This window comes from Camelina sativa, chromosome 5 (assembly GCF_030686135.1).
Source record: "Camelina sativa cultivar CO46 ecotype springtype chromosome 5, ASM3068613v1".
NCBI lineage: Eukaryota > Viridiplantae > Streptophyta > Magnoliopsida > Brassicales > Brassicaceae > Camelina > Camelina sativa.
This window is the reverse complement of record NC_141884.1, coordinates 39,388,883-39,409,699: the sequence shown is the minus strand read 5'-3', so window position 1 is coordinate 39,409,699 and position 20,817 is coordinate 39,388,883. Positions and strand designations below refer to the sequence as shown.

General features: G+C 37.2%; 5 protein-coding genes and 1 pseudogene across 13 annotated transcripts; 2 read left to right on the top strand and 4 right to left on the bottom strand.

The window, feature by feature from the left end:
- Positions 1 to 105: 105 nt before the first annotated feature.
- Positions 106 to 1,959, bottom strand: LOC104788234 (sm-like protein LSM6A). Of its 2 annotated transcripts, XM_010513956.3 has the most exons (5): positions 1,584 to 1,958; positions 1,447 to 1,498; positions 1,100 to 1,245; positions 427 to 540; positions 106 to 328 (listed from the first exon to the last, which is right to left on the bottom strand). In XM_010513956.3, the coding sequence occupies exons 3-5, from the start codon at positions 1,212 to 1,214 to the stop codon at positions 282 to 284; spliced, it is 276 nt and encodes a 91-aa protein (XP_010512258.1). In that variant the 5' UTR covers positions 1,215 to 1,245; positions 1,447 to 1,498; positions 1,584 to 1,958; the 3' UTR covers positions 106 to 281. The 2 variants fall into 2 exon arrangements, with proteins under 2 accessions (XP_010512258.1, XP_010512257.1); XM_010513955.3 differs by lacking the exon at positions 1,447 to 1,498 and having other exon boundaries at positions 1,584 to 1,959.
- Positions 1,945 to 3,702, top strand: LOC104788232 (uncharacterized). The gene is made up of 5 exons (XM_010513953.3): positions 1,945 to 2,109; positions 2,541 to 2,642; positions 2,973 to 3,108; positions 3,188 to 3,234; positions 3,330 to 3,702. Exons 1-5 carry the CDS (start codon positions 2,023 to 2,025, stop codon positions 3,516 to 3,518), a joined length of 561 nt encoding a protein of 186 aa, XP_010512255.2. The 5' UTR covers positions 1,945 to 2,022; the 3' UTR covers positions 3,519 to 3,702.
- Positions 3,703 to 3,729: 27 nt separating this feature from the next.
- LOC104788233 (mitogen-activated protein kinase 10-like) lies at positions 3,730 to 5,953 on the bottom strand. Its single transcript, XM_010513954.2, has 6 exons — positions 5,594 to 5,953; positions 5,164 to 5,293; positions 4,923 to 5,060; positions 4,485 to 4,817; positions 4,220 to 4,400; positions 3,730 to 4,132 (listed from the first exon to the last, which is right to left on the bottom strand). The coding sequence occupies exons 1-6, from the start codon at positions 5,821 to 5,823 to the stop codon at positions 3,960 to 3,962; spliced, it is 1,185 nt and encodes a 394-aa protein (XP_010512256.2). The 5' UTR covers positions 5,824 to 5,953; the 3' UTR covers positions 3,730 to 3,959.
- A 1,929-nt stretch (positions 5,954 to 7,882) lies between these two features.
- On the bottom strand, positions 7,883 to 9,343 carry LOC104789791 (large ribosomal subunit protein uL18-like; annotated as a pseudogene).
- Positions 9,344 to 9,453: 110 nt separating this feature from the next.
- Positions 9,454 to 13,568, bottom strand: LOC104788231 (uncharacterized). Of its 4 annotated transcripts, none has more exons than XR_015558006.1 (15): positions 13,380 to 13,517; positions 13,212 to 13,279; positions 13,027 to 13,123; positions 11,823 to 12,899; positions 11,646 to 11,746; positions 11,433 to 11,557; positions 11,215 to 11,292; positions 10,930 to 11,022; positions 10,718 to 10,801; positions 10,526 to 10,624; positions 10,344 to 10,406; positions 10,236 to 10,266; positions 10,081 to 10,127; positions 9,932 to 9,990; positions 9,454 to 9,841 (listed from the first exon to the last, which is right to left on the bottom strand). XR_015558006.1 is itself a non-coding variant. In XM_010513951.3 (15 exons), exons 3-15 carry the CDS (start codon positions 13,069 to 13,071, stop codon positions 9,589 to 9,591), a joined length of 2,145 nt encoding a protein of 714 aa, XP_010512253.1. In that variant the 5' UTR covers positions 13,072 to 13,123; positions 13,212 to 13,279; positions 13,380 to 13,568; the 3' UTR covers positions 9,454 to 9,588. The 4 variants fall into 4 exon arrangements, 1 of the variants encoding a protein (XP_010512253.1); XR_015558007.1 differs by having other exon boundaries at positions 10,718 to 10,796; XR_015558005.1 differs by having other exon boundaries at positions 10,718 to 10,796; positions 11,433 to 11,547.
- Positions 13,557 to 20,810, top strand: LOC104749366 (putative phosphoinositide phosphatase SAC9). 5 transcript variants are annotated; one of them, XM_087451439.1, is made up of 15 exons: positions 13,676 to 13,796; positions 13,926 to 13,961; positions 14,083 to 14,174; positions 14,250 to 14,845; positions 14,987 to 15,119; positions 15,356 to 16,575; positions 16,821 to 16,928; positions 17,008 to 17,178; positions 17,298 to 17,540; positions 17,668 to 18,108; positions 18,299 to 19,102; positions 19,212 to 19,409; positions 19,528 to 19,974; positions 20,065 to 20,295; positions 20,382 to 20,810. In XM_087451439.1, the coding sequence occupies exons 3-15, from the start codon at positions 14,156 to 14,158 to the stop codon at positions 20,661 to 20,663; spliced, it is 4,893 nt and encodes a 1,630-aa protein (XP_087307565.1). In that variant the 5' UTR covers positions 13,676 to 13,796; positions 13,926 to 13,961; positions 14,083 to 14,155; the 3' UTR covers positions 20,664 to 20,810. The 5 variants fall into 5 exon arrangements, with proteins under 5 accessions (XP_087307564.1, XP_087307565.1, XP_087307567.1 ...); XM_087451441.1 differs by having other exon boundaries at positions 13,705 to 13,796; positions 15,351 to 16,575; XM_087451438.1 differs by lacking the exon at positions 13,926 to 13,961 and having other exon boundaries at positions 13,557 to 13,796.
- The last annotated feature ends 7 nt before the right edge of the window (positions 20,811 to 20,817 follow it).

Here is a 20,817-nt window from a genome sequence, read left to right as displayed (position 1 = left end):
CTCTCCAAGCGTTTCCCTAAACGACATTATTAGACTCCTAAACTTGTTTGTTCGTCTGATTGTATGAAGTCATAGGCTAATCTTATAATCTTTGGGGTCAGCATCTCCTAAAAAGTGAATAATATCATAATAGCAAGAAAAAAAGCGACGACTGTGATAATAACATTCTTGGTACATGTCAACTACAAGAAGCTCTTTTAATATGAGATCGAAGAAGACAACACCAATGGCAGCCATAACGTGACCACTAGTGTTGTTGATGATAATGCATCAGGATGGACCTAGGCGCCGTCAGCTACAGTCCTCTTTACTGTACTGATGTAGAGAACTGCATCCAACAAAAACACACAAATTTATTTACTTAAAAAGAAGGATACACAAAAAAAGAAAATTGAGAGAAAGATGAATCAGAGAGATTCAATTTACCATTGTTTCCACGGATAAAGGCGTCACCATATTTGTTCTTGAGCTGCCCGTTTACATACTCCTCTGTCTGCTCCATTGCTATGTTCATATAGCCATCAAGGCAAGTAAGAATGCCTGTGTAAAAAAAATTATCAATTCTTGATCAAGAACTCGGTGTTAAGTTTGACCAGAACTTAGGTAAAACTGACTCGGGTACCAAGGGAAACAAGTCAACAAGAATGAGATAAGTGGTCTCTCTTACATGACCTTAAGCCTTGATCATGAGACAAACTAACTTAAAACATGTTTATGAGACAAACTCACGCTCAAAAATCTCTAAGTCAACTATTGTAGCCTTATTACAGGTAGAAAGTAAAATGTAAAGAAGAATTTCACAAGAAAACCACAGAAAATGTAAGGAAAGCTTCTCATTTTGTGACAAGTTTTTTTTAAGCAATCAGTTATAAGTAAGGAATATAACCTCCAAATGAATGAGAATTAAGTTACTTGAGTGGGCACTTAACAAGCAGCTCTTTCATTCCATTAACATAGCGAAAAGAACCAGCCCTAAGTCTAAACTTCTAACCTTAAAGTGTAGTAGAGATAGGTAGAGAACTTGCAAAAAACTAAAACCAAAGCTACACAGCCACACAAAACACATAAGAACATGACGAGAGATAAGAGAGAGACCAACCTCGATAATCAACACCAGAATTGAGCTTGACAACAACAGGTCTCCCACGAATCGATTTGAGAAAATCAGCTGGTGTCTTAGTCGTTCCAGATACTTTCTCTCCAACTCCACTCATCTTTCAAAGCACGATCCTTTATATGTACCTTCTGCAAAACAGTTAAAAGATCTGAAAATCAATTGACTCACTCTCTGAAATTTCTTTCCTACAAAGACAAAAACAGGACTACGACTCAGATATGTCTATACAAGTACAACACTCATCTAAAAACGAAACAATTCCCCGTCAAGAGTAAGCAAAACCCATAAACTCACTCGAATTAAAACAACAAAACTCAGTCGTAACCTACCGGAACAGTAAAGCTCCTCAACGATCTCAATAACAAAAAAAGACTCCGAACCCTAAAATAAAAATAAAAACCTAAACTTTCAGTCGAATCGATTGAAAAAGTAAAGAAAAATCGAAACTTTAAGATGGAATCCATACCTGGCTTTACTCGAGTCGACCGAGAGAGAGAGAGAGAACGAAGAAATAATGAAACAGTCCTCCAAAGGGTTTTTATTAATTTCCAAAACTATATAATATATGTAAAATATACATATTAATACTATATAGTATACGATAATGGTCCTTTTTATAGAGATTTATAATTTGGGGGTGGAATTAAATCTCCAGTGCCGAATCGGTTCGGCCTCACAGTTCTCGTCTCTCTCTTCTCTTCTCTCTCTCTGGCTCGCTTCTCTACAGATCCCTAGATCCTCTCCTTTAGACCTTTAATCCCCAAACCCTTGATTTCAACAGCAGGAATCAAAATCCCTCGCAGCTTCAATCTCTAATTTGTTGTCTTTCTCTCCTTCTCCCCTTCAAGAAATTTGCGGACTTTTTATTTCTTGTTGGGTTAATCAATCAATCAATCAAATCAGATATGGGGAAGAATCAAGCTTACAAGGCTATGCAGAGATCTAGGGTTGGCTCCAGCTCAGCTCAACCCGATGAGGTTGAAGACGGAATGGTTTGTACCTTTTCATACTATTTTCCCTCCTCTCTATTCTCACCAACTCAATTGTTATTTTTGTTGATTGATCTTTATGCTAAATGGGTCATCGAGCTGCGTTATTTCACTTTTAGAATTAAGCTTTGTAGATCTCTAATGAAAGTTCCAATTTTTTGGGGAATAATAACTTTGTATTAGGGCTTTTTTGACAATACCCAATTCATGTTTCGATGTAATTTCGTAAAGTGTGTAACATTGAAGTTTGTGTTTCAGTTTGATTTTGAGAGTCTCTTATTGTTGTTGTAATCTGTTAACATAAGAGAGAAGTCAAACTTTGATATTGGAGCAATTTGCTTCTTTCTGCTGTCAAAGTTTTCTTCTTTGTATTGTTAGTTTGGTGATCATATTGTGTATCTGTACCGGAACATTTCTGATGAGGATTGTCTCAGGTGGATGGTTCATTTCATACACCAGAGTGGCATGCGGCTCGTTTGGCTAGCCTTAAGACGACACATACAATTACATGGGAAGAGTATAAGCAGAAGCAAAAGGTAAAAGCTTACAATTATATAGCAATGTTTAAGATCTTATGAATGGTGTTTGGAATGTTTGTCTTTTGTTATAATGCCGTATATATTAGATTGACCATTGAATCATTAAGTGTTGATAAGCTCGTTATTATTGTTGTCAATGTAAAAGCTTTGAGGTAACTTGAGCATCGTATTTCGCATAACACATAGATGGACCATCTCAGTCTGATATTGCCATTAGACTCATTACCTGCATTATCTGTTTCTTAGTTCTTACCCTTTGTAGCTTCTCTGCATTGTGAAACACCAGTAAATGTTTAACATTGTATCTTCTTCACGTGACATGTTTAGGAAGAAGAATTGAAAAAGGGAGAACTTGAAGCAGATACCGATAAACTGATGCGTGAGTATAGAGCTCAGCTGGATGCAGAAAGGGCGTTGAAACTCTCTAAGGGAAGGAACTACTCTAGCGATAAGTCCCGAAAAGGTAATATATGATCAACTTAACCTAATATCTGAATTCTGAACCTTCTTTCCGAGGAATTTATTAACTGTTGACCTCACAGATAAGAAAGATAGAGATTCAAAGAAGAAGAGAAGCAAAAAGAGAAAGGTGCTTTTAAAAAGTTTTAACTTTATAACAGATGGTGTCATGTTTTATAGCTTATGTTAATGTTAACCATGTTGGGTTGTGTTATGTGTTTGCAGCACTATTCGTCCTCAGAGTCATCATCTAGTAGTGATGAAGATGAATCTAGAAGATCAAGATCGAGTTCTAAAAGATCAAAGAAGGAGAAGAAGCACAAGTCCAGCAGAGACAAACACTCTAGCAAAAGTAAAGACGAAACCGACGGCCCTGTACCACTCTCTAAATTCTTTGGCAATCTGAAGAACTGACAGAAGCAAAACTGCAAAAGAACCATTACAAGAGTAAGATTGTCTTCAATCAAAATACTCAAATTAGGATATGATTGCCTTTCTTCCTTGTCGCAATGTTATATTTTTGACAATAGCTCATGTATTATTATTTGTTGGATTGAGAGTTGCAATAATGTCCACATAATCCAATCATGGTTTTTCAGTTGATTTGCTTAAAAAAAAAAATGAATTTGACAACAGCAAGAATGATTTCATTGGGGGAATTCAGCAGAAAATCATACGACATGCAAAATGTTCTGAGAAACTCTCAGTCCAAGCAACAGGAAATACAAGAAATTATCCAACAAAACTGAAAAGAACAATAACAGAAGAAGGTGAAGTTTGAAAAAGCAAAAACATGGATAGAAATGATAACATGGACGGCTGTTTTCGGAATTGTTGTCAGGCCAAGGAGGTCACTTATGGCTGGTGCTCAGGATTGAAAGCTAGGGCTTCACAGTAGATCAACTCCTTAACCTGCTCCTCTGTGAGTGAACTTTCCTCTAAATCGGAAGTGAAGGGCATCATGCACTCTGGTTCATCGCTAGGGTCGTGCAACGAGCTAAGGTATGGATGAGCAAGCGCTTCTTTAACTGCAAAGTGGCAAAAACAAATGATGATAAGAATCCAAATAAATAAAACTGCATAAGAGGCTCTATATAAATTGACAGAATACTGACCTGAGATTCTCTTTCTTGGGTCAAAGGTTAACATCTTCTCCACCAAGTCTATTGCCAAAGGAGGCACATTCGGGAATATCTCAGAGAAAGATTGGCGAGGATGCTTAGAAAGGTGCCGTATGTAACGCTTAGCGTTTTCACTGAACAATTCAAGGTCTTCTTCAGTTGGAGTGCCTAGGAGCTGCAAAACAAGACTTTTTTAAGAGTCACAGAAAAGTATATTATGTTCTTAACACAAAAGAAAGGGTTCTTTATTTTACTATACCTCCAGATGCAAACGAAGCTGATGAACTTGATCTTTACCGGGGAAGAGCGTTTTGCGGTTCATCATTTCCATGAAGATACAGCCAACAGACCAAACATCTATTGCTGCGGTGTAATCAGAAGTGCCCAACAGAAGCTCGGGTGCACGGTACCACCTTGTGACAACATACTCAGTCATTTCATGACTCTCAGGAGTTGAACGAGCAAGCCCGAAATCACAGATCTTTAAGTCACACTGTGTAGTCAAGAGGAGATTGCTCGGTTTTAAATCTCTATGTAGCACATTAGCCGAATGAATGTACTTCAATCCACGCAGGATTTGATACATGAAAAACTGCAAATAAAAAAACAGAGAGGGACACCATTAATTGAATATATTCTCAAGCTCTCTCTAATAAAAATAATTTTTACGTTTCAAGAAACAGTTCCAAACACAAACCATGCAATGATCTTTGGTTAGTTCTTGTTCGGATGTTAAGACTCCAAAAAGGTCATGCTCCATGAATTCATACACAATGTAAACATCTTCGAATGAATCTCTCTGAGCAGGCACGATTACGTCTCTGATTCCAACAATCTTATACAAATAAAATTTAATTACATAATTAGCTTTTTAGTCAAAGAATAATAAATAATTTTTTAAAAAAAAAGAGAATTGTGTGGTTGGAAACCAAACGAACGTTTTCATGGTCGAAGTGACGAAGAAGCTTGATTTCACGGAGAGTTCTCTTTGCTTCGATTAGGTTATCAAATGCATGCGTTATTTTCTTGATTGCCACCTTCTCATTGGTCTCTGAGTTCATAGCCGAACTATTCAAAAAATATTTCATAAAAACTTATGTCAGTATTTTAAAGTAACAAATATAACATAAAATCATGAATGATATATCATTTATTTACTTTTTTTTCATGAAAAAAAAAAAGACGATTGTTTAAAAATTTTAGAGATGGAAATATTTCGAGTTCTTCTAAAAAAAAGAAAAAAAAAACTTTTATCAACCAACTATCATCTACACCACACGGTCCACACAACATGTATTATGTAAACAAGAGCTCAAAATGGTTAGGAAAAGAAATGAAACGATTCAGTTAAAAGGAAAGTAATATTACCAAACGATACCAGAAGCACCTCTGCCAATAGGCGTAATCGGTGGCTGATACTTTGCGGTGAGTTTAAAGATATAAGTCTGAAAGAGGCTGTATTGAATATATCTTCCGTCATGGCTGAGATGCCCCGGAGCATGCTCATCAGTCACGAGCATTGGAGACAACGGCAAAACACCGTTAGTAGTAACCTCGCCTTGAGTTTCCATCGTCTCAGCATCATTAGAGGGTTCCATGATTTTGTTTTTTTTCTCTCTCTCACAAGCTTAAACTATTCTGTTTAGAAGAACTGAAGTAGTTCTGTTTGTTTTTTTTTGGGTTGGGAACTAAATTTATATAGTGGCTGGAGTGTAAGTATGGACGCTTAACTCACTAAGAACTCATGGGATATGAGTTGTGATAATACAAGAAATAATCATAACTTTAATTTTTAAAAAAATTTGGTAATATTAGCTGTCAATTTTCATTTCCATCTGTGGATAAAAATTACTAAGTAATCTTATTTATTTTTATTTTCTCAGCTTCTATATATAAAAATAATAATTAACTAATGGAATTTTTGAAGTAACCTCTTTTTAGGTAAGTTGTTTTTAGGTAAGTTGTTAAAAGAAGATTATGTAATCCCTGTGGATTTATTTCCTGTGATTCATACACCCTCTTAAGTTACAATTCAAACATAGTGATAAAATTTGGATAGGTTTCCATATTCCTAATTTTTCTTTATTCAAAAATATTATTTTACTTTTTTTTATTTTAAATTATAGTATAAGAATATTCTTGAAAATTTCATTTAGATCGGATCCTTAAGAAGTCTGAAGTCCATTAGCATCAAAGATTTATAATGGAAAATGTCTATTCGGCTTAATCATGCAACCGAAAAGTCCATTGCAAATATTTCTAGCGAAATGGACTAGTGCCAAAGTGAATTACTATGTTAGAATCACAGAACCATACAGTCCATCAATTCACATTCGCACTAGTTCATTTCGCTAGAAAAATTTGCAAATTTCGAAATAAATGCATCAAACAATCAAAATTGGTATTAAAAATGGAGAAGGAGATCACTTCTTCTATGACAAGAGGGATATTGCAAGGTTACAGACGAATGGACGACAATGGAGAAGGAGATCACTTCTTCTAACGCATAGCATAATTCCCACTTCTTAGAAGTGATCGTTCTTTTTGTAATTCAGTTTGCAATCCAATAAATCTATCAAAAATTAAAGTTTATGAGTTTTTCGGTTTGTCTCTTAATTATTTGATTTCAGTTTCATGTACCAACTATAATGTTAAGCCTTGTTCTTTTTTTTTTTTTTTTTACGATTTTAAATCACCACAACTGAAGTTTGACATCATAATCATTTACAAAAAAAACTCAAGGCAATAGATTATTGTTAACCAAACAGAATTCAAACTAGTCTTACAAGTTTATTTTATGCTAATTTGTAGTTTAAACTTAAAATATGTGTATATGTCCAAAAAAAAATAAAGAAGCTTCAAATGTGTTTATAATTGTTTTTATTCTAGTTTTATTTATTTATTTACAATATGTGTATATTTGTTTTTGTTTCTATGTACTTTTTTTGTTTCTATTTATTATTTACAGAATAATAAAATATTTGTTACCTTTTTAGTCGAAGATATATTCCCCTTTGTTGCACTTAGTTCTTTTTGGGTAATGATGTGTTTTTCTTCTTTAAAGTATTTTACCGAGAATAGGCAAGAAATATACATTTGCAAAAGATATAAGAGTTCTTAACTAGTTAAATTCTTTCACATATATATCCTCATATTTATGAAAAAAAATACATAATAACAAAAATGGCAGTCCAGCAATCCAGTGATGAATTTGTTATATGTCATTCTTTTCTACGAATGACGTTATTTTCTTAGGAATTTTAAAATGTTCTTCCACTTTCAAAATTTTTAGTTCTGATCGGTCCACAACTAGTCTATTGGAATAGTGAATTGACACACATACAATACTTAGTTATTCATGCATTATTTTTTTTCTTTTCAATATATAGTTATTCATATAATTCTACTAAATTGCAATGTATGTTCGGTTTTTTTTTTTTTTTTTTTTTTTGTAATTTTAATATTGTAACAAAGAAAACTTTATAAAATTATCTAAATTCACAATTTGAACAAACATAATAACTTGCATAGATGTGTCCACTGAAAAAAAATCACAAGTTGCTTAACGAAAATGAAAATTTAAAGCCATGAAGGGTTAGATCACAACTAGAAGGAAATAAAGAAATTTCCAAGATTTAAAGAGAGAGGAAAACGTTTTCACTCCTCGTCATCTTCATCGATGGCTTCACCAGCTGATTTAAGTACACGAATACGGTCAATCAAGTTAGCTTTCTTCTGGTCATAAGTAAGCCTCTTCAAGTTAAACCTCTTATGCTTCTTTAGAGATTGCTTCTCTTCCTTTCTAGCTAACGGGTCAGCTCGGATCGCGGGCATGAACTTTCTTGTACAATGCCCTCCATCTCATTTGCTTCAATGCCTTTCTTCACATACTCACTGAAATGAGTTTGAAATATCTCGGGCTCCTCTTCGTTTAGAGTCTGCGGAAAACGTTTTGTTTGCTATGTACACCAAAAAAAAACAGAACAGAAAACAGAGACATTCTAGTTGTTTTCTGGATTTAAACCTTCATGTAATCAGCGACATGACCACTGTAGATGTATTTGGCGTGAGTTGTGGAATCAAGCTGTTTGCTTTCTTTGGAGAATCCAGGGAATCTTTTGTCGCAATGAGGTATATCAAGACCACCATCAAGATCACCCTTTATTACAACAAACATAACAAGCTAAGAGCCGTGGCTATGTAGAGAAAAAAATAAACATTGGCTTCCGGCCTTTTATTTTAAAAAGAATTTTAAGACCCTTATTTTCTTATATTTGTTAATTATGTTATGGCTAAATAGAAAGTTTTATTTATATTACAGAAAAAAAAAAAAAAAAAAATCACCATTGTTTAAAGCTTTCACTTTATCTTTTTGCCATGTCTTACCTTGTTTTTCTTCTTCTTCAGTTAAAATAATAGAAAAAACTAAATATTTTTCATGTTTGGTTTCTAAATCCAGTTTGTAAATCTCATGTTTTGATACTTTTTGTTTTGAATTAAGGCCTTTTTTTTAGTATTGCTTCTGGTCCATGTAACTCTTGGCACGGCTAAAATTGAACATTATTGAAACATTTCCTTGATACACAAGAAACAAAACAGGAAGCGTTTTTTTATAGGTTATATACCTCGAGATTTCCTTCATACTCTGCATCCATTTCAAGCATTTTCAGGACACAGCGAGCTAGGAGGAGTCCAGTACAGTATGCTAACCAATCATTACATTTACAATAAACAAAAAGGCAAGTGATCGATTCAAGAGATTTGAGAGAGAGAGAGAGTAGTGTTCTTTAACATATAACGTAAGAGCAAAGCACCTTCAGAATAGTTTGTAAGACCAACATGAAGCCCATATAGTGGCAGCTCGTGAGCATAAGCAGCAGCGATAATTATATCGCCAGAAATGCTTGCAGATACAATCTGTACATCAGCTTTTTTTTTATTAGACAACAATGCGGTTACCTCTTCTTCTCCTCAATTTGACCTGATACCTCATTGAATAAGGCCTTGAATTCTGGGACTTGACGAGGACCTGTTGATTTTTTTGAAAGACACATGTTTACTTTTTTGATATCTAAAAAGCTTTACAAGACATTACGATCGAATCTCAAAAACTTTCATACATACGAAACCAAACGTGTAAACCTAAGAATGTTTCAGTACTGTAGCGGATCATATCAAGTGAGCGAGGACAGAATTCGTATTTTGCTACCTATATAAAGCGAAATAGGTGATTGAAATTAAATTACACTTTTTTCTTTTGCGTCATCACAAATTATATATGAATGTTAGCACAATTCCACGAGACGAGTAAAGTAATTTTTGGAAATTACAAGAAGTAAAAAACGAAATAAAAGTTGGAGCCTTTACGCTTCTGAGACATCAACGTTGTTCAAAGCTTCTTCTGGTGATGATAATGATGATGATGCATCATCATCTTGGAGACTTTCAGAAGTTTCATCAGAGGGCTTAGATTCATGCTTAGCAGCAGCTTGCAAAACACGGCTTCGAACATCTGAGGAAGAAGGTGAAGTTGGCAGGCCAACACCATTTGTCTCAAGCTTTCCTGCAGCCCATGAGAAAGCCTGAGCTCCGAGTTTCACTGGAGCAAACAGCAGCCTTGAAGAAAAAAGAAGAAACAGTCTATGTTAATACAAAACAGAGGTTTTTTTCTCAGGTTTCGTAATGAACAATGACGGCCTTTTATACCTGACGTCTTCCTTGAAGTCTTCGGAGTCATCATATGAAGAAAGTCGTAAATATACCGTCTGCATAATGTTTGAGACTTGAGAAAAAAAAAACAAAGAAAGATATCGGGTAAAGCATAGAAGTCAGTCAATGGTGAAGGATATAAATACCAGACTGAGGCCAATGACAGCTATGAGTTGCAGAGTTTTCTCCCATTCTGCGAAAGAGAGAGCAATCATGTTAGTGCAAAGTGGGAAGTGAGGAACTTGATGTTGTGGCGAGAAGGAGAGATTCTAAGGGGGAAATGAGAAAGAATTGAACGCACCAAACAAAGCATACAATCCTGCGAAAAACCCCTGCATAGATCTCCTCGGGTTAGTCAGGATGAGATTAATATTTTACAGGAGGAAGAAATCTATAACTAGAAGCATACCACACTAACTCCAACTAGCTGCAACGGAGAAGGATTTATGTCCTCAAGAATCGCCTCAGCTTCCTATAGAATTTAAGATTTGTTTAACTTACTGATAAAACGAAGGGACCGAGAGTAGTTTTGATTTCACCCAAGCAATATATTAATATAGTTAGGCTGATAGTAAAAACAGTGATAGATACCTCGTTGAGGATGGTAAGTGTTGTCTCAGGTTTCAACTCTTTTACACGAATACCTTCCTTAACCCATGATCTAAACCCACCTTGCACCAAGTATGGTTTCTGTCACAATATAAGCAACCAATGAATAGCTTATTTAACAAATGTTTTAAGGTAACTGTAATGCTCAAAGTGAATTAGTCCCAAATGACTTGCCTTAATCCCAACTTTTCTCAAAGCTCTTGCAATACCCTTCGAACGAGTTCCATCAGCATCCATAACAATAACCTTGGACCTGTCCTATTAGTAGCAGGGTAAGCAAAGTTTATGAGAAGTCAGCACACTTTAGAAACTGAAACATCACCAATGAATTGCTTGGGCATGCACAAAACCACAGCAAGTTATAAAAGAGGCATGAAGGTGGATACCTGAACTGCTTTCAAGTTTTTGATGATTACTGCTGTCAAGATATCTTCAACTTCATTTCCACCTTTCAGTAGCCGTTTAACAGCACCGTCAACCTTAAACATGAATCAAGAACAAGAACCATAAAACTGTGAACAAAGGAAAGTCTTCTATCCTACTTGATGGTACCTTGTATGATCACTAATTTCTATTGTAGTGATTGCTGAAACTTCGTTGTGTTCATAAATTACATATGTGGATTTTATATATTTGCTGTACTCAACAACAATGAGGAAGCTGAAACCAACCTCAGGCAGTGTCACGCTAGAATATCGAAAACGAGCGGTTCTCCGCAGATCAGGGATTCCATCTTTCTCTCTCAAGGCCTTCAAAAAGACGGTAGCCAGAATGAACATTTTTTATTTCAACTCAAAGTCCTTGATGAACATTATGTGAAAGAAATAGCCAAAAGGGTTTGAAAAAGTTATATATCATGAAATGGGTTAGAAACTTAAGAGCATCTTACTTCAGGCCTGACATCTACAAGCACTGACTTTTCTCTTGATGTTAAAAGCTCCAGAGTTGACTTTGGAGACAAATCTCCAGCATATCCACCATATGTCCAAACCCGATATAGAACCCTGCAAATATCTGGTGGAAAATATAAATTCTTCTATACTACATTGTCCTCTCAATAAAGGAAAATTTAACATCCATCCAGGGTAAGAAAGCCGTGTACCAAAAGGTTCCTGTGGTGCCTACGAAAAGAAAAAGGTGAATGATTGGGTCATCTGGATCCAAACCCAAATTTCTCTCCAAACCTCCAATGGCAACAGATACCTGTCATCATTATGCTGTTAGAAACATGTAGTCCATCAAAATATGAATGGAACCTTCAGTATATAAGACAAAGTACCTGCTGCAACACAGCTCCCACGGGACTCAATACTTTTAGAGCAACATCTTCTGACGAGTTAAGAGCACTCTTGACATTTGGAGGAAGTAATTCTTTTGCTGACCCATAAGAGTACACAACAAACGAAACTCCATTTGTTACAGAACTCTCTGCAATACCAACTGATTGCCTCAACAGATCAATGGCAATAACAGCTGCTCTGTTTGAAGCTTCCTTCAAGCCAGTAGAAAAACTTGAAAACTTGTCTTCAGCTATATCTCCTGTTTGGTCTAGTGTAGAAAATGCTCTGTTAAATGCACTATCTACAACTTCAGAAGCATTCTTTGTAATGGATGTCACAGACGAGGAAAAGGAATCCAAAGTGTTCTTTAAAGCATTCTCTCCTTCGTTAAGTGATGAGCTAAAGGACTCCTTGACACCAGAAGAAAAATCATCAATGCTAGCTTTCGCATCAGGAAGTGAAGAACTGAAAGAGTCTTTGACACCAGAAGAAAAGTCATCAATGCTAGCTTTCGCATCAGGAAGTGAAGAACTGAAAGACTCTTTAACACCAGAAGAAAAATCATCAAAGCTAGCTTTCGAATCAGGAAGTGATCCTGGATTCAGATCTAGTGTATCCGGAAGAGAGACTGAACTATCAGGAGATATATCAACAGTAGATTTGGTTCCTGACTCAACCGACTCTACAAGGCTACTGGTCTTTTCGGTTAAAGTCTCAGCAGAAAGGCTTTCAACGGGGGAAACATCTGTTACAACAGCTTCAACAGGGGAAACATCTTCCCCATTTTCTACAGATGTCAGTCCCTCATCACTCACTACAACAGCTTCACTCATGTCATAAACCATGCAGTTTACTCTGTCCAACTCATTCTGGCACAAACTTCCAAATGTTGATACTGGTTGTTCTATTTTCTCGATAGTATCGATAAAGAAACTCCCAGTGGCTTGAGGTAAGAAACTCTTCTGCAGGTGTGTACCATTAGAGATACCAAGGAAGGCATTATCACCAGAACTGTATCTGTGAATCAACTCTCTCCTAAAGGAAGAACAGCCTCGCCAATTGCCAGGCAATAAAATCTGTAGAAACAATCCGTTATGAGGTAACAAAGCATATACACCACAGCCCTAACAAACCATATCATCCCAGATCCCAAAGTAATCATTTTTATCTAGCAATTAGCTTATTAGCTTCCATTAATCTCACCTGAGAATGGTAATGGCAGCTTGCGGCTGAGCACAGGGGAAACATTTTGGTCTCGACAAATTTAATCAGTCCTGGTTACTTCTAAGCAATCTCATAGCTTTTACAACATACCGGAAAAAAGAAACAACAAATCAATAAGCCAGAATAAAGAACCTCCCAAGGAGAACAAAACAAAAATCACATACCATACAGTGACTCAAAAGACAAGCAGACTCCAGAAGTAGATTTAACAACAATGGGTTTCGTCTAAAACCTACAACAAGAAAGACCCATTATCCAAATTACCCCTGGGAACCTTAAACAACAAAAGAAACACACAGAGAGAGAGAGATGAAATGCAGCAAATTTATAACCTAACAGGAACAAGGTGAAGGTCGACGATGATGGAGTATCATGAGAAGAGTGAACATGAAAGCTGTTGTTAATGGGCGATTGTATTGAGGCGCGTGGATTCGAAAGAGATTGTGTCGCAATTTGGATTGGGTGGAAGAAGATAAGCGTAAGAGGATCGTGTGGCTTGTCAAACTACATCTCTTTTGTCCTTTTAATATTTGATTGGGTCAATTCTGTAACGTTATAAAACTAATGGGGTGAAATGTCAAAGTTATCAATAACTTATACCCTTTTGCATAAATTACACATTTTCCACGTGTCGTAATGTAATTGTTTTAATTCAGTAGGGTTGAGTCGTAGCCAATTTTTTTTTTCAACTCATCTTTTTGGTTAGTTCGTGAATTTTGCATCTGATCGATCATCTCTGCAACTTCAAGGTGAGTTCCCTTCTCTTACGACTTTATGATTCGGTTCGTGTTCTCTGAAGATTTCATCTTTCTGGGTTTCTTGTAATATGAATATTCGATTTGATGCTTCTTTAATTTTGCTATTCTCGCATGTCTCAGATCTCTGGTACTCGGATTTGTTTTCAATCGGAATTTGTGAGAACTTTTGACTCAGTGATGTTGGAGATTGTTTTTAAGGAATTAAGAATTTACTATACTGCATTTGGGATTGTATTGCTTTTTAAAGTTCCTTAATTTAACTTTTTTTTTTTGTTAGATTTTGTTGGTTCCATATTTGATCCGTGAAGCTGTAAACAAGGGAACCTACTCCGCCTGGTCTTGAGTTTCAGATGGATCTGCATCCACCAGGTGAGTTTCTTTTTCTCACTCTTAGGTACTTTTTATCATGTTTGGTTGGCTAATTTTGTAATCGTATTTGAGTAGGTGGTTCAAAGAAGACATCTATAGTGGTTGTCACTTTAGACTCTGGTGAACTCTACATCATTGCAAGTCTGTTATCTAAGGCTGATACTCAAGTTATCTATATAGATCCTACGACTGGTATCTTACGGTATAGTGGGAAGCCTGGTCTTGATAACTTTAAGTCAGAGCGTGAAGCGCTAGATTATATCACGAATGGATCAAGAGGAGGTGTTAGAAGCTCAGTTTATGGTAGGGCAATACTCGGTTATGCTGTGTTGGGCAGCTTTGGGATGCTTCTTGTTGCAACCAGGCTAAATCCAAGTATTCCTGATTTGCCTGGTGGAGGATGTGTATATACTGTCGCTGAGAGCCAATGGGTCAAAATACCACTTTACAATCCACAGCCTCAAGGAAAAGGTGAGATCAAGAATATTCAGGAGTTGACAGAGCTTGACATCGACGGCAAGCACTACTTCTGTGATACTAGGGACATCACTCGGCCCTTCCCAAGCCGTATGCCACTGCAATCCCCTGATGATGAATTCGTGTGGAATAGATGGTTATCCGTGCCGTTTAGAAATATTGGGCTGCCTGAACACTGTGTCATTCTTCTGCAGGTTCGTCCTCCATTAATGAATTGATGATGGTTGATCTACCTATATGGTTTCTGTTTTATGTGAAGTTTCAAAAGCATAGAAATTGATATTTTAAGATGATATGACATCGTATCATGTCTTCTTATTTGATGTTAATTATAGGGGTTTGCAGAATATCGACCTTTTGGGAGCTCAGGTCAGCTAGAAGGGATTGTTGCTCTAATGGCCCGTCGTAGCAGACTGCATCCAGGGACTCGTTACCTAGCTAGGGGCATTAATTCATGTTCTGGCACAGGTGAGATGCTCCTTCCTCTCTCTTTATTTCTTTGTTGTTCCCTTAGAACTGCTATTAGTTTTCAATTTTTTTGGTTGGGCTCTCTGCCTACCAAAATCTGGGTATCTGTATTAATTTTTATTATTTTTTATGGCACCCTTAAAAGCAATGGGTGTCTGGAAGAAAGGCAAACATTTGATGTAAGTGTGGCTCTGGATATGACTAGGGCCTAATTTAGAAGTATATGTGTAGTGCAGGTAACGAAGTTGAGTGTGAGCAGCTTGTATGGATACCTAAAAGGCATGGTCAAAGCATTGCTTTCAACTCGTACATTTGGCGACGTGGCACCATACCAATATGGTGGGGTGCAGAATTGAAGATGACTGCAGCAGAAGCAGAAATTTATGTGGCAAGTAAGGATCCTTATAAGGGCAGTACGGAGTATTACCAAAGATTAAGCAAGCGATATGATACTAGGAATTTAGATGCACCAGTTGGGGAAAACCAGAAGAAAAGGGCGTTTGTTCCTATAGTGTGTGTTAACTTGCTAAGAAGTGGAGAAGGGAAATCAGAATGTATCTTAGTACAGCATTTTGAAGAATCAATGAACTTTATCAGATCCAGTGGAAAGCTTCCTCATACTCGTGTTCACCTGATAAATTATGATTGGCATGCCAGCGTTAAATTAAAGGGGGAACAGCAAACCATTGAAGGATTGTGGATGTATTTAAAATCTCCCACTATGGCAATAGGAATTTCTGAAGGTGACTATTTGCCTTCACGTCAAAGACTAAAAGATTGCAGAGGTGAGGTAATCTGTATTGATAATATTGAAGGTGCCTTCTGTTTGAGATCACATCAAAATGGGGTAATACGCTTTAACTGCGCTGATTCTTTGGATCGAACAAATGCGGCTAGTTTTTTTGGTGGTCTTCAAGTGTTTGTAGAGCAATGTAGAAGGCTGGGAATATCACTTGATACTGATCTTGGATATGGTTATAATTCTGCTAACAATCACGGAGGATATAGTGCTCCTCTTCCACCGGGATGGGAAAAAAGAGCTGATGCAGTAACTGGAAAATCGTATTATATAGATCACAATACAAAGACAACAACATGGAGCCATCCATGTCCTGATAAACCATGGAAACGACTTGACATGAAGTTTGAGGAATTTAAGAGGTCGACTATTTTATCTCCTGTGTCTGAGCTTGCTGATCTTTTTCTGCAACAAGGTGATATCCATGCAACCCTCTATACTGGCTCGAAAGCTATGCACAGCCAAATTCTCAACATCTTCAGCGAAGAATCAGGAGCGTTTAAACAGTTTTCTGCTGCACAGAAGAACATGAAAATTACGCTACAGAGAAGATATAAAAATGCTATGGTTGATAGTTCACGGCAAAAGCAGCTGGAGATGTTTCTGGGAATGAGGCTTTTCAAGCATCTTCCATCAATTCCTGTTCAGCCTTTACATGTAAGCAAATTAGCACGATTTCAGTAAACTTCTTCCCATCTCCCAGCTCACCTTTTCCATGTATATTTACTGCTCTAAAGTATGATTCATGTTTCTTGCGCGTAGATTTGTTTTTCATTTATTTTGTTTATTGTGTAGATATTTGATTCCTAAGAGCATAACATATTTGTTGATGTGTAGACTCTACTATTTTGTTGCTTTATATATTCCTTGTCTACTTCTCACTGTAAAACTATTCATGTCAGGTACTTTCTCGACCATCTGGTTTCTTTCTGAAACCTGTACCTAGCATGTCCGAAAGTTCCAATGATGGGTCCAGTCTGCTGAGTATCAAGAGGAAGGACGTAACTTGGGTACTTCCACTTACCTCGTAGTTCTTATTACTTAAAGACTTGAGCTAAGAAGATTTCTTACTTTTTGTATATATTGCAGCTATGTCCACAAGCTGCAGATATTGTTGAATTATTTATCTATCTCAGTGAGCCTTGCCATGTATGTCAACTTCTATTGACCATATCACACGGTGCGGATGATTTGACAAGTCCATCCACTGTGGACGTGAGAACTGGACGCCACATAGAGGACCTTAAATTAGTTGTTGAGGTTAACACTCTTTTAGGTCTTGTCCCTTCTCTTTTATTGTTTGGAGGAGATCATGTAGACTTACATGCAGGTTAGTTGGACTGGATTACTGATTGCCTGTAACTATGTTTTCTGGATAGGGTGCTTCGATACCACGCTGCGCGAATGGGACAAATATTCTGATATCCTTACCAGGGCCAATTAGTTCTGAGGATATGGCTGTTACTGGAGCTGGTGCACGTCTTCATGAAAAAGATACGTCAAGTCTTTCACTGTTGTATGATTTTGAAGAACTAGAAGGACAGTTGGATTTCTTAACCCGTGTTGTTGCGGTTACATTTTATCCGGCTGGTTCTGTTAGAATTCCTATGACTCTTGGTCAGGTACTTACTAATTTCAAAACTGTGAACTGATGATTTATCTATTAGCTTCATCATGCTCTGAACTAGTTAACCATCATCAAAAGAAGTAAAAAAACAAACATTTTTTTTGCATTTTGTTTTGCTGCAGATAGAAGTCCTTGGAATTTCTCTTCCATGGAAAGGAATGTTTACTTGCGAACGGACTGGAGGAAGATTAGCTGAACTTGCAAGGAAACCAGATGAGGATGAAATTCCTTTTTCACCTTCTTCTGACTTGAATCCGTTTGCAGCAAAATCTTCACAGTCTGAAACTGTCTCCACACCCGTACATCAGAAAGATCCTTTTCCCGGTAATCTGCTTGACCTTTTAACAGGAGAGGACTCGTCTTCTGACCCCTTCCCACAACCAGTGGTGGACTCTGTTGCAAGTGGAGACAATGACATGCTTGATTTCTTAGACCAAGCAGTGGTTGAATATCGCGGCTCTGAAACTGTTCCTGGTGGATCTGTCCCACAAGATAAAAGGCCCAAAGAAAGTGGTGTTCATCTGTACATAAATTGTCTAAAGTCTCTTGCAGGTCCAAACATGGTATGTTATCTAATCCTTTTAATTTAACTTGGAGGGAGAAATTGGTATCGGGAGATGCAATTACGTCCTGCCAAAATTATGTCTGATTGTATGATTGTTTCCTTGGTTTAGCTATTCGTCTCACATGTCATCTCTCTTCTTAAAGTTCCACTTTAAAGGGTATAATTCTTGCATGTCTGACATAACACAGGGGAAGAAGCTTGAGTTTGTAGAAGCTATGAAGCTGGAAATTGAACGTCTACGTCTCAATATATCAGCAGCAGAAAGAGATAGGGCACTGTTATCTATTGGAATTGATCCGGCTACCATTAATCCAAACTCTTCATACGACGAGTTATATATTGGAAGATTATGCAGAATAGCAAATGCACTTGCAGTTATGGGCCAGGCTTCTCTTGAAGATAAAATCATAGCTTCTATTGGTCTAGGGAAGCTAGAAAATAATGTGATAGATTTCTGGAACATATCCGGAATTGGTGAGGGTTGTGATGGTGGAATGTGTCAAGTCCGAGCCGAGGTCAGTAAAAGTCCAGTTGGGTTTTCTACCAAGAGTTCAGGAGGAGAGTCAGGCTCAGTGTTCTTATGTTTCCAATGTATGAAAAAAGCTTGCAAGTTTTGTTGTGCTGGAAAAGGAGCTCTTCTGCTTTCAAAATTCTACTCCAGGGACACTGCGAATGGAGGTGGAAGTCTTACAGATATGTCTGCTACTTCGATAGGTTCAGATCATTACATTTGTAAAAAATGCTGCAGTTCGATAGTGCTTGAAGCCTTGATTGTAGATTATGTAAGAGTCATGGTCAGCTTGCGAAGAAGTTGTCGTGTTGATACTGCTGGTCGGGAAGCTCTGAACGAGGTCTTTGGATCTAACATCAAAAATCATCTTGCTGTTAGAGGTCACCCTTCTCCTAATCGAGAAGACTTTAATTTCCTTCGTCAAATTCTGGGTCAAGAGGAGTCACTTGCTGAGTTCCCATATGCAAGCTTCTTACACAAAGTAATTTGGTTTTTTTTTATGTTTTAAAATTACGATATCTTTTGAAAGAGCTGCTATATGGTATCTAATCCTCTTTTTCTCTTTTGGATGTTTGCATAATGCAATGTAGGTCGAAACTGGAACTGATTCGGCACCATTTTTCTCATTGCTGACCCCTGTGAATCTTGCTTCAAGTAATGCCTACTGGAAAGCTCCTCCTTCTGCAAACTCTGTTGAAGCTGTCATCGTTCTCAATAGCCTTTCAGATGTCAGCAGTGTGATTCTACTCGTTAGTCCATGTGGTTACTCTGATGCTGATGCTCCTACCGTAAGTTTGACTTTTCTATCTTCAGTCGAATTCTTGTTCAACCATGCCATTACTTACGTGATAATGCTTCGAAAATAATGGCGCACTCATTTCAGCATTTTATGTGTCTCCATTGCAGGTCCAAATTTGGGCGAGCAGCGACATAAATAAGGAAGCACGGACTTTAATGGGAAAGTGGGATGTACAGTCCTTAATTAGATCTTCGCCTGAGTTGTATGGTCCTGAAAATTCTGGTAGAGCTCCTAGGCATATAAAATTTGCTTTCAAGAATCCTGTTCGTTGCCGCATAATATGGGTATTACTGCGTCTTCCTCGGCTTGGATCTAGCTCAGTTAGTTTGGACAAAAACATTAATCTCTTGTCTTTGGATGAGAACCCTTTTGCTCCGATCCCTCGCCGTGCCTCTTTTGGAGCAACCATTGAGAATGACCCATGTCTTCATGCAAAACGCATCTTGGTCACTGGAAACATCGTGAGTAACAAAACGCTTGCATCATTACAAAGTGTTGAGAGCATGAGTGTAAGAAACTGGCTGGACAGAGCCCCACGTCTGAATAGATTCCTGGTTAGTACCTTAGAGAACTACTTATTCTTTCACATTTTTCTATAGCTTTTCCATTATCGTGACTAATATTTCTTTTCTTACGTCTTACAGATACCACTAGAGGTTGAGAGACCAATGGAGAATGATCTAGTCTTGGAACTTTATCTGCAACCTGGTTCACCTTTAGCAGCTGGATTCCGTTTAGATGCTTTTAACGCCATAAAGCCTCGTGTGACCCACTCGCCTTCTTCAGATGTTGACATTTGGGACCCGGCAAATATCATAATGGAAGACAGACAAGTGTCTCCAGCCGTCTTGTATATACAAGTATCTGTTCTTCAGGTATCTATCTCTCCTCGTTTTACTATTCTCAGAAACCAAAATCTTCTAAGAACTTTTTCATGTTGATCTGAAAAATGTTTCAACAGGAACAATACAAAATGGTGACAATCGCGGAATATAGATTGCCTGAGGCAAGAGTTGGAACACAGATGTATTTCGATTTCCCTAAACAGACTCAAGCAAGCAGAGTTTCGTTTAAGCTGCTTGGAGATGTAGCAGCTTTTTCAGATGATCCCGCAGAGGCTGATGACTTGAGCGGCCGGGCATCTCCATTTGCTGCAGGACTGTCGTTAGCAAACAGGATTAAGCTATATTACTATGCGGATCCTTATGAAGTAGGCAAATGGGCTAGCCTTTCAGCTGTCTGATGGTAAAGAAGAGAAAAATTCGAATACCTCATTTGTCAATTTTGGAATTTTAGTTAACTTTATTTATTTATGTAACATTATTATATTCCCTTCGAGAAAAATAATTTCTTTTGTTGACCAAAATGAAAAGTTACTGGTTTGGATGAACCTAATC

Excerpts from the sequence above, each read along its gene's own strand:
- LOC104788234 (XM_010513955.3), bottom strand. The coding sequence starts at position 1,214 with ATGAGTGGAGTTGGAGAGAAAGTATCTGGAACGACTAAGACACCAGCT. Across the intron at positions 541-1,099 it reads TTCTGGTGTTGATTATCGAG|GCATTCTTACTTGCCTTGAT; the intron begins GTTGGTCTCTCT and ends TTTTTTACACAG. Across the intron at positions 329-426 it reads CTTTATCCGTGGAAACAATG|TTCTCTACATCAGTACAGTA; the intron begins GTAAATTGAATC and ends TGTTGGATGCAG.
- LOC104788232 (XM_010513953.3), top strand. The coding sequence starts at position 2,023 with ATGGGGAAGAATCAAGCTTACAAGGCTATGCAGAGATCTAGGGTTGGC. Across the intron at positions 2,643-2,972 it reads AGTATAAGCAGAAGCAAAAG|GAAGAAGAATTGAAAAAGGG; the intron begins GTAAAAGCTTAC and ends TGACATGTTTAG. Across the intron at positions 3,235-3,329 it reads AGAGAAGCAAAAAGAGAAAG|CACTATTCGTCCTCAGAGTC; the intron begins GTGCTTTTAAAA and ends ATGTGTTTGCAG.
- LOC104788233 (XM_010513954.2), bottom strand. The coding sequence starts at position 5,823 with ATGGAACCCTCTAATGATGCTGAGACGATGGAAACTCAAGGCGAGGTT. Across the intron at positions 5,061-5,163 it reads GTCACTTCGACCATGAAAAC|ATTGTTGGAATCAGAGACGT; the intron begins GTTCGTTTGGTT and ends TATTTGTATAAG. Across the intron at positions 4,133-4,219 it reads CCCAAGAAAGAGAATCTCAG|TTAAAGAAGCGCTTGCTCAT; the intron begins GTCAGTATTCTG and ends GCCACTTTGCAG.
- LOC104788231 (XM_010513951.3), bottom strand. The coding sequence starts at position 13,071 with ATGTTTCCCCTGTGCTCAGCCGCAAGCTGCCATTACCATTCTCAG. Across the intron at positions 11,548-11,645 it reads GGCACCACAGGAACCTTTTG|GGTTCTATATCGGGTTTGGA; the intron begins GTACACGGCTTT and ends AGATATTTGCAG. Across the intron at positions 10,407-10,525 it reads CACTTACCATCCTCAACGAG|GAAGCTGAGGCGATTCTTGA; the intron begins GTATCTATCACT and ends TAAATTCTATAG.
- LOC104749366 (XM_087451438.1), top strand. Across the intron at positions 15,120-15,355 it reads TAATTCATGTTCTGGCACAG|GTAACGAAGTTGAGTGTGAG; the intron begins GTGAGATGCTCC and ends TGTGTAGTGCAG. Across the intron at positions 17,179-17,297 it reads ACCTTAAATTAGTTGTTGAG|GGTGCTTCGATACCACGCTG; the intron begins GTTAACACTCTT and ends TTTTCTGGATAG.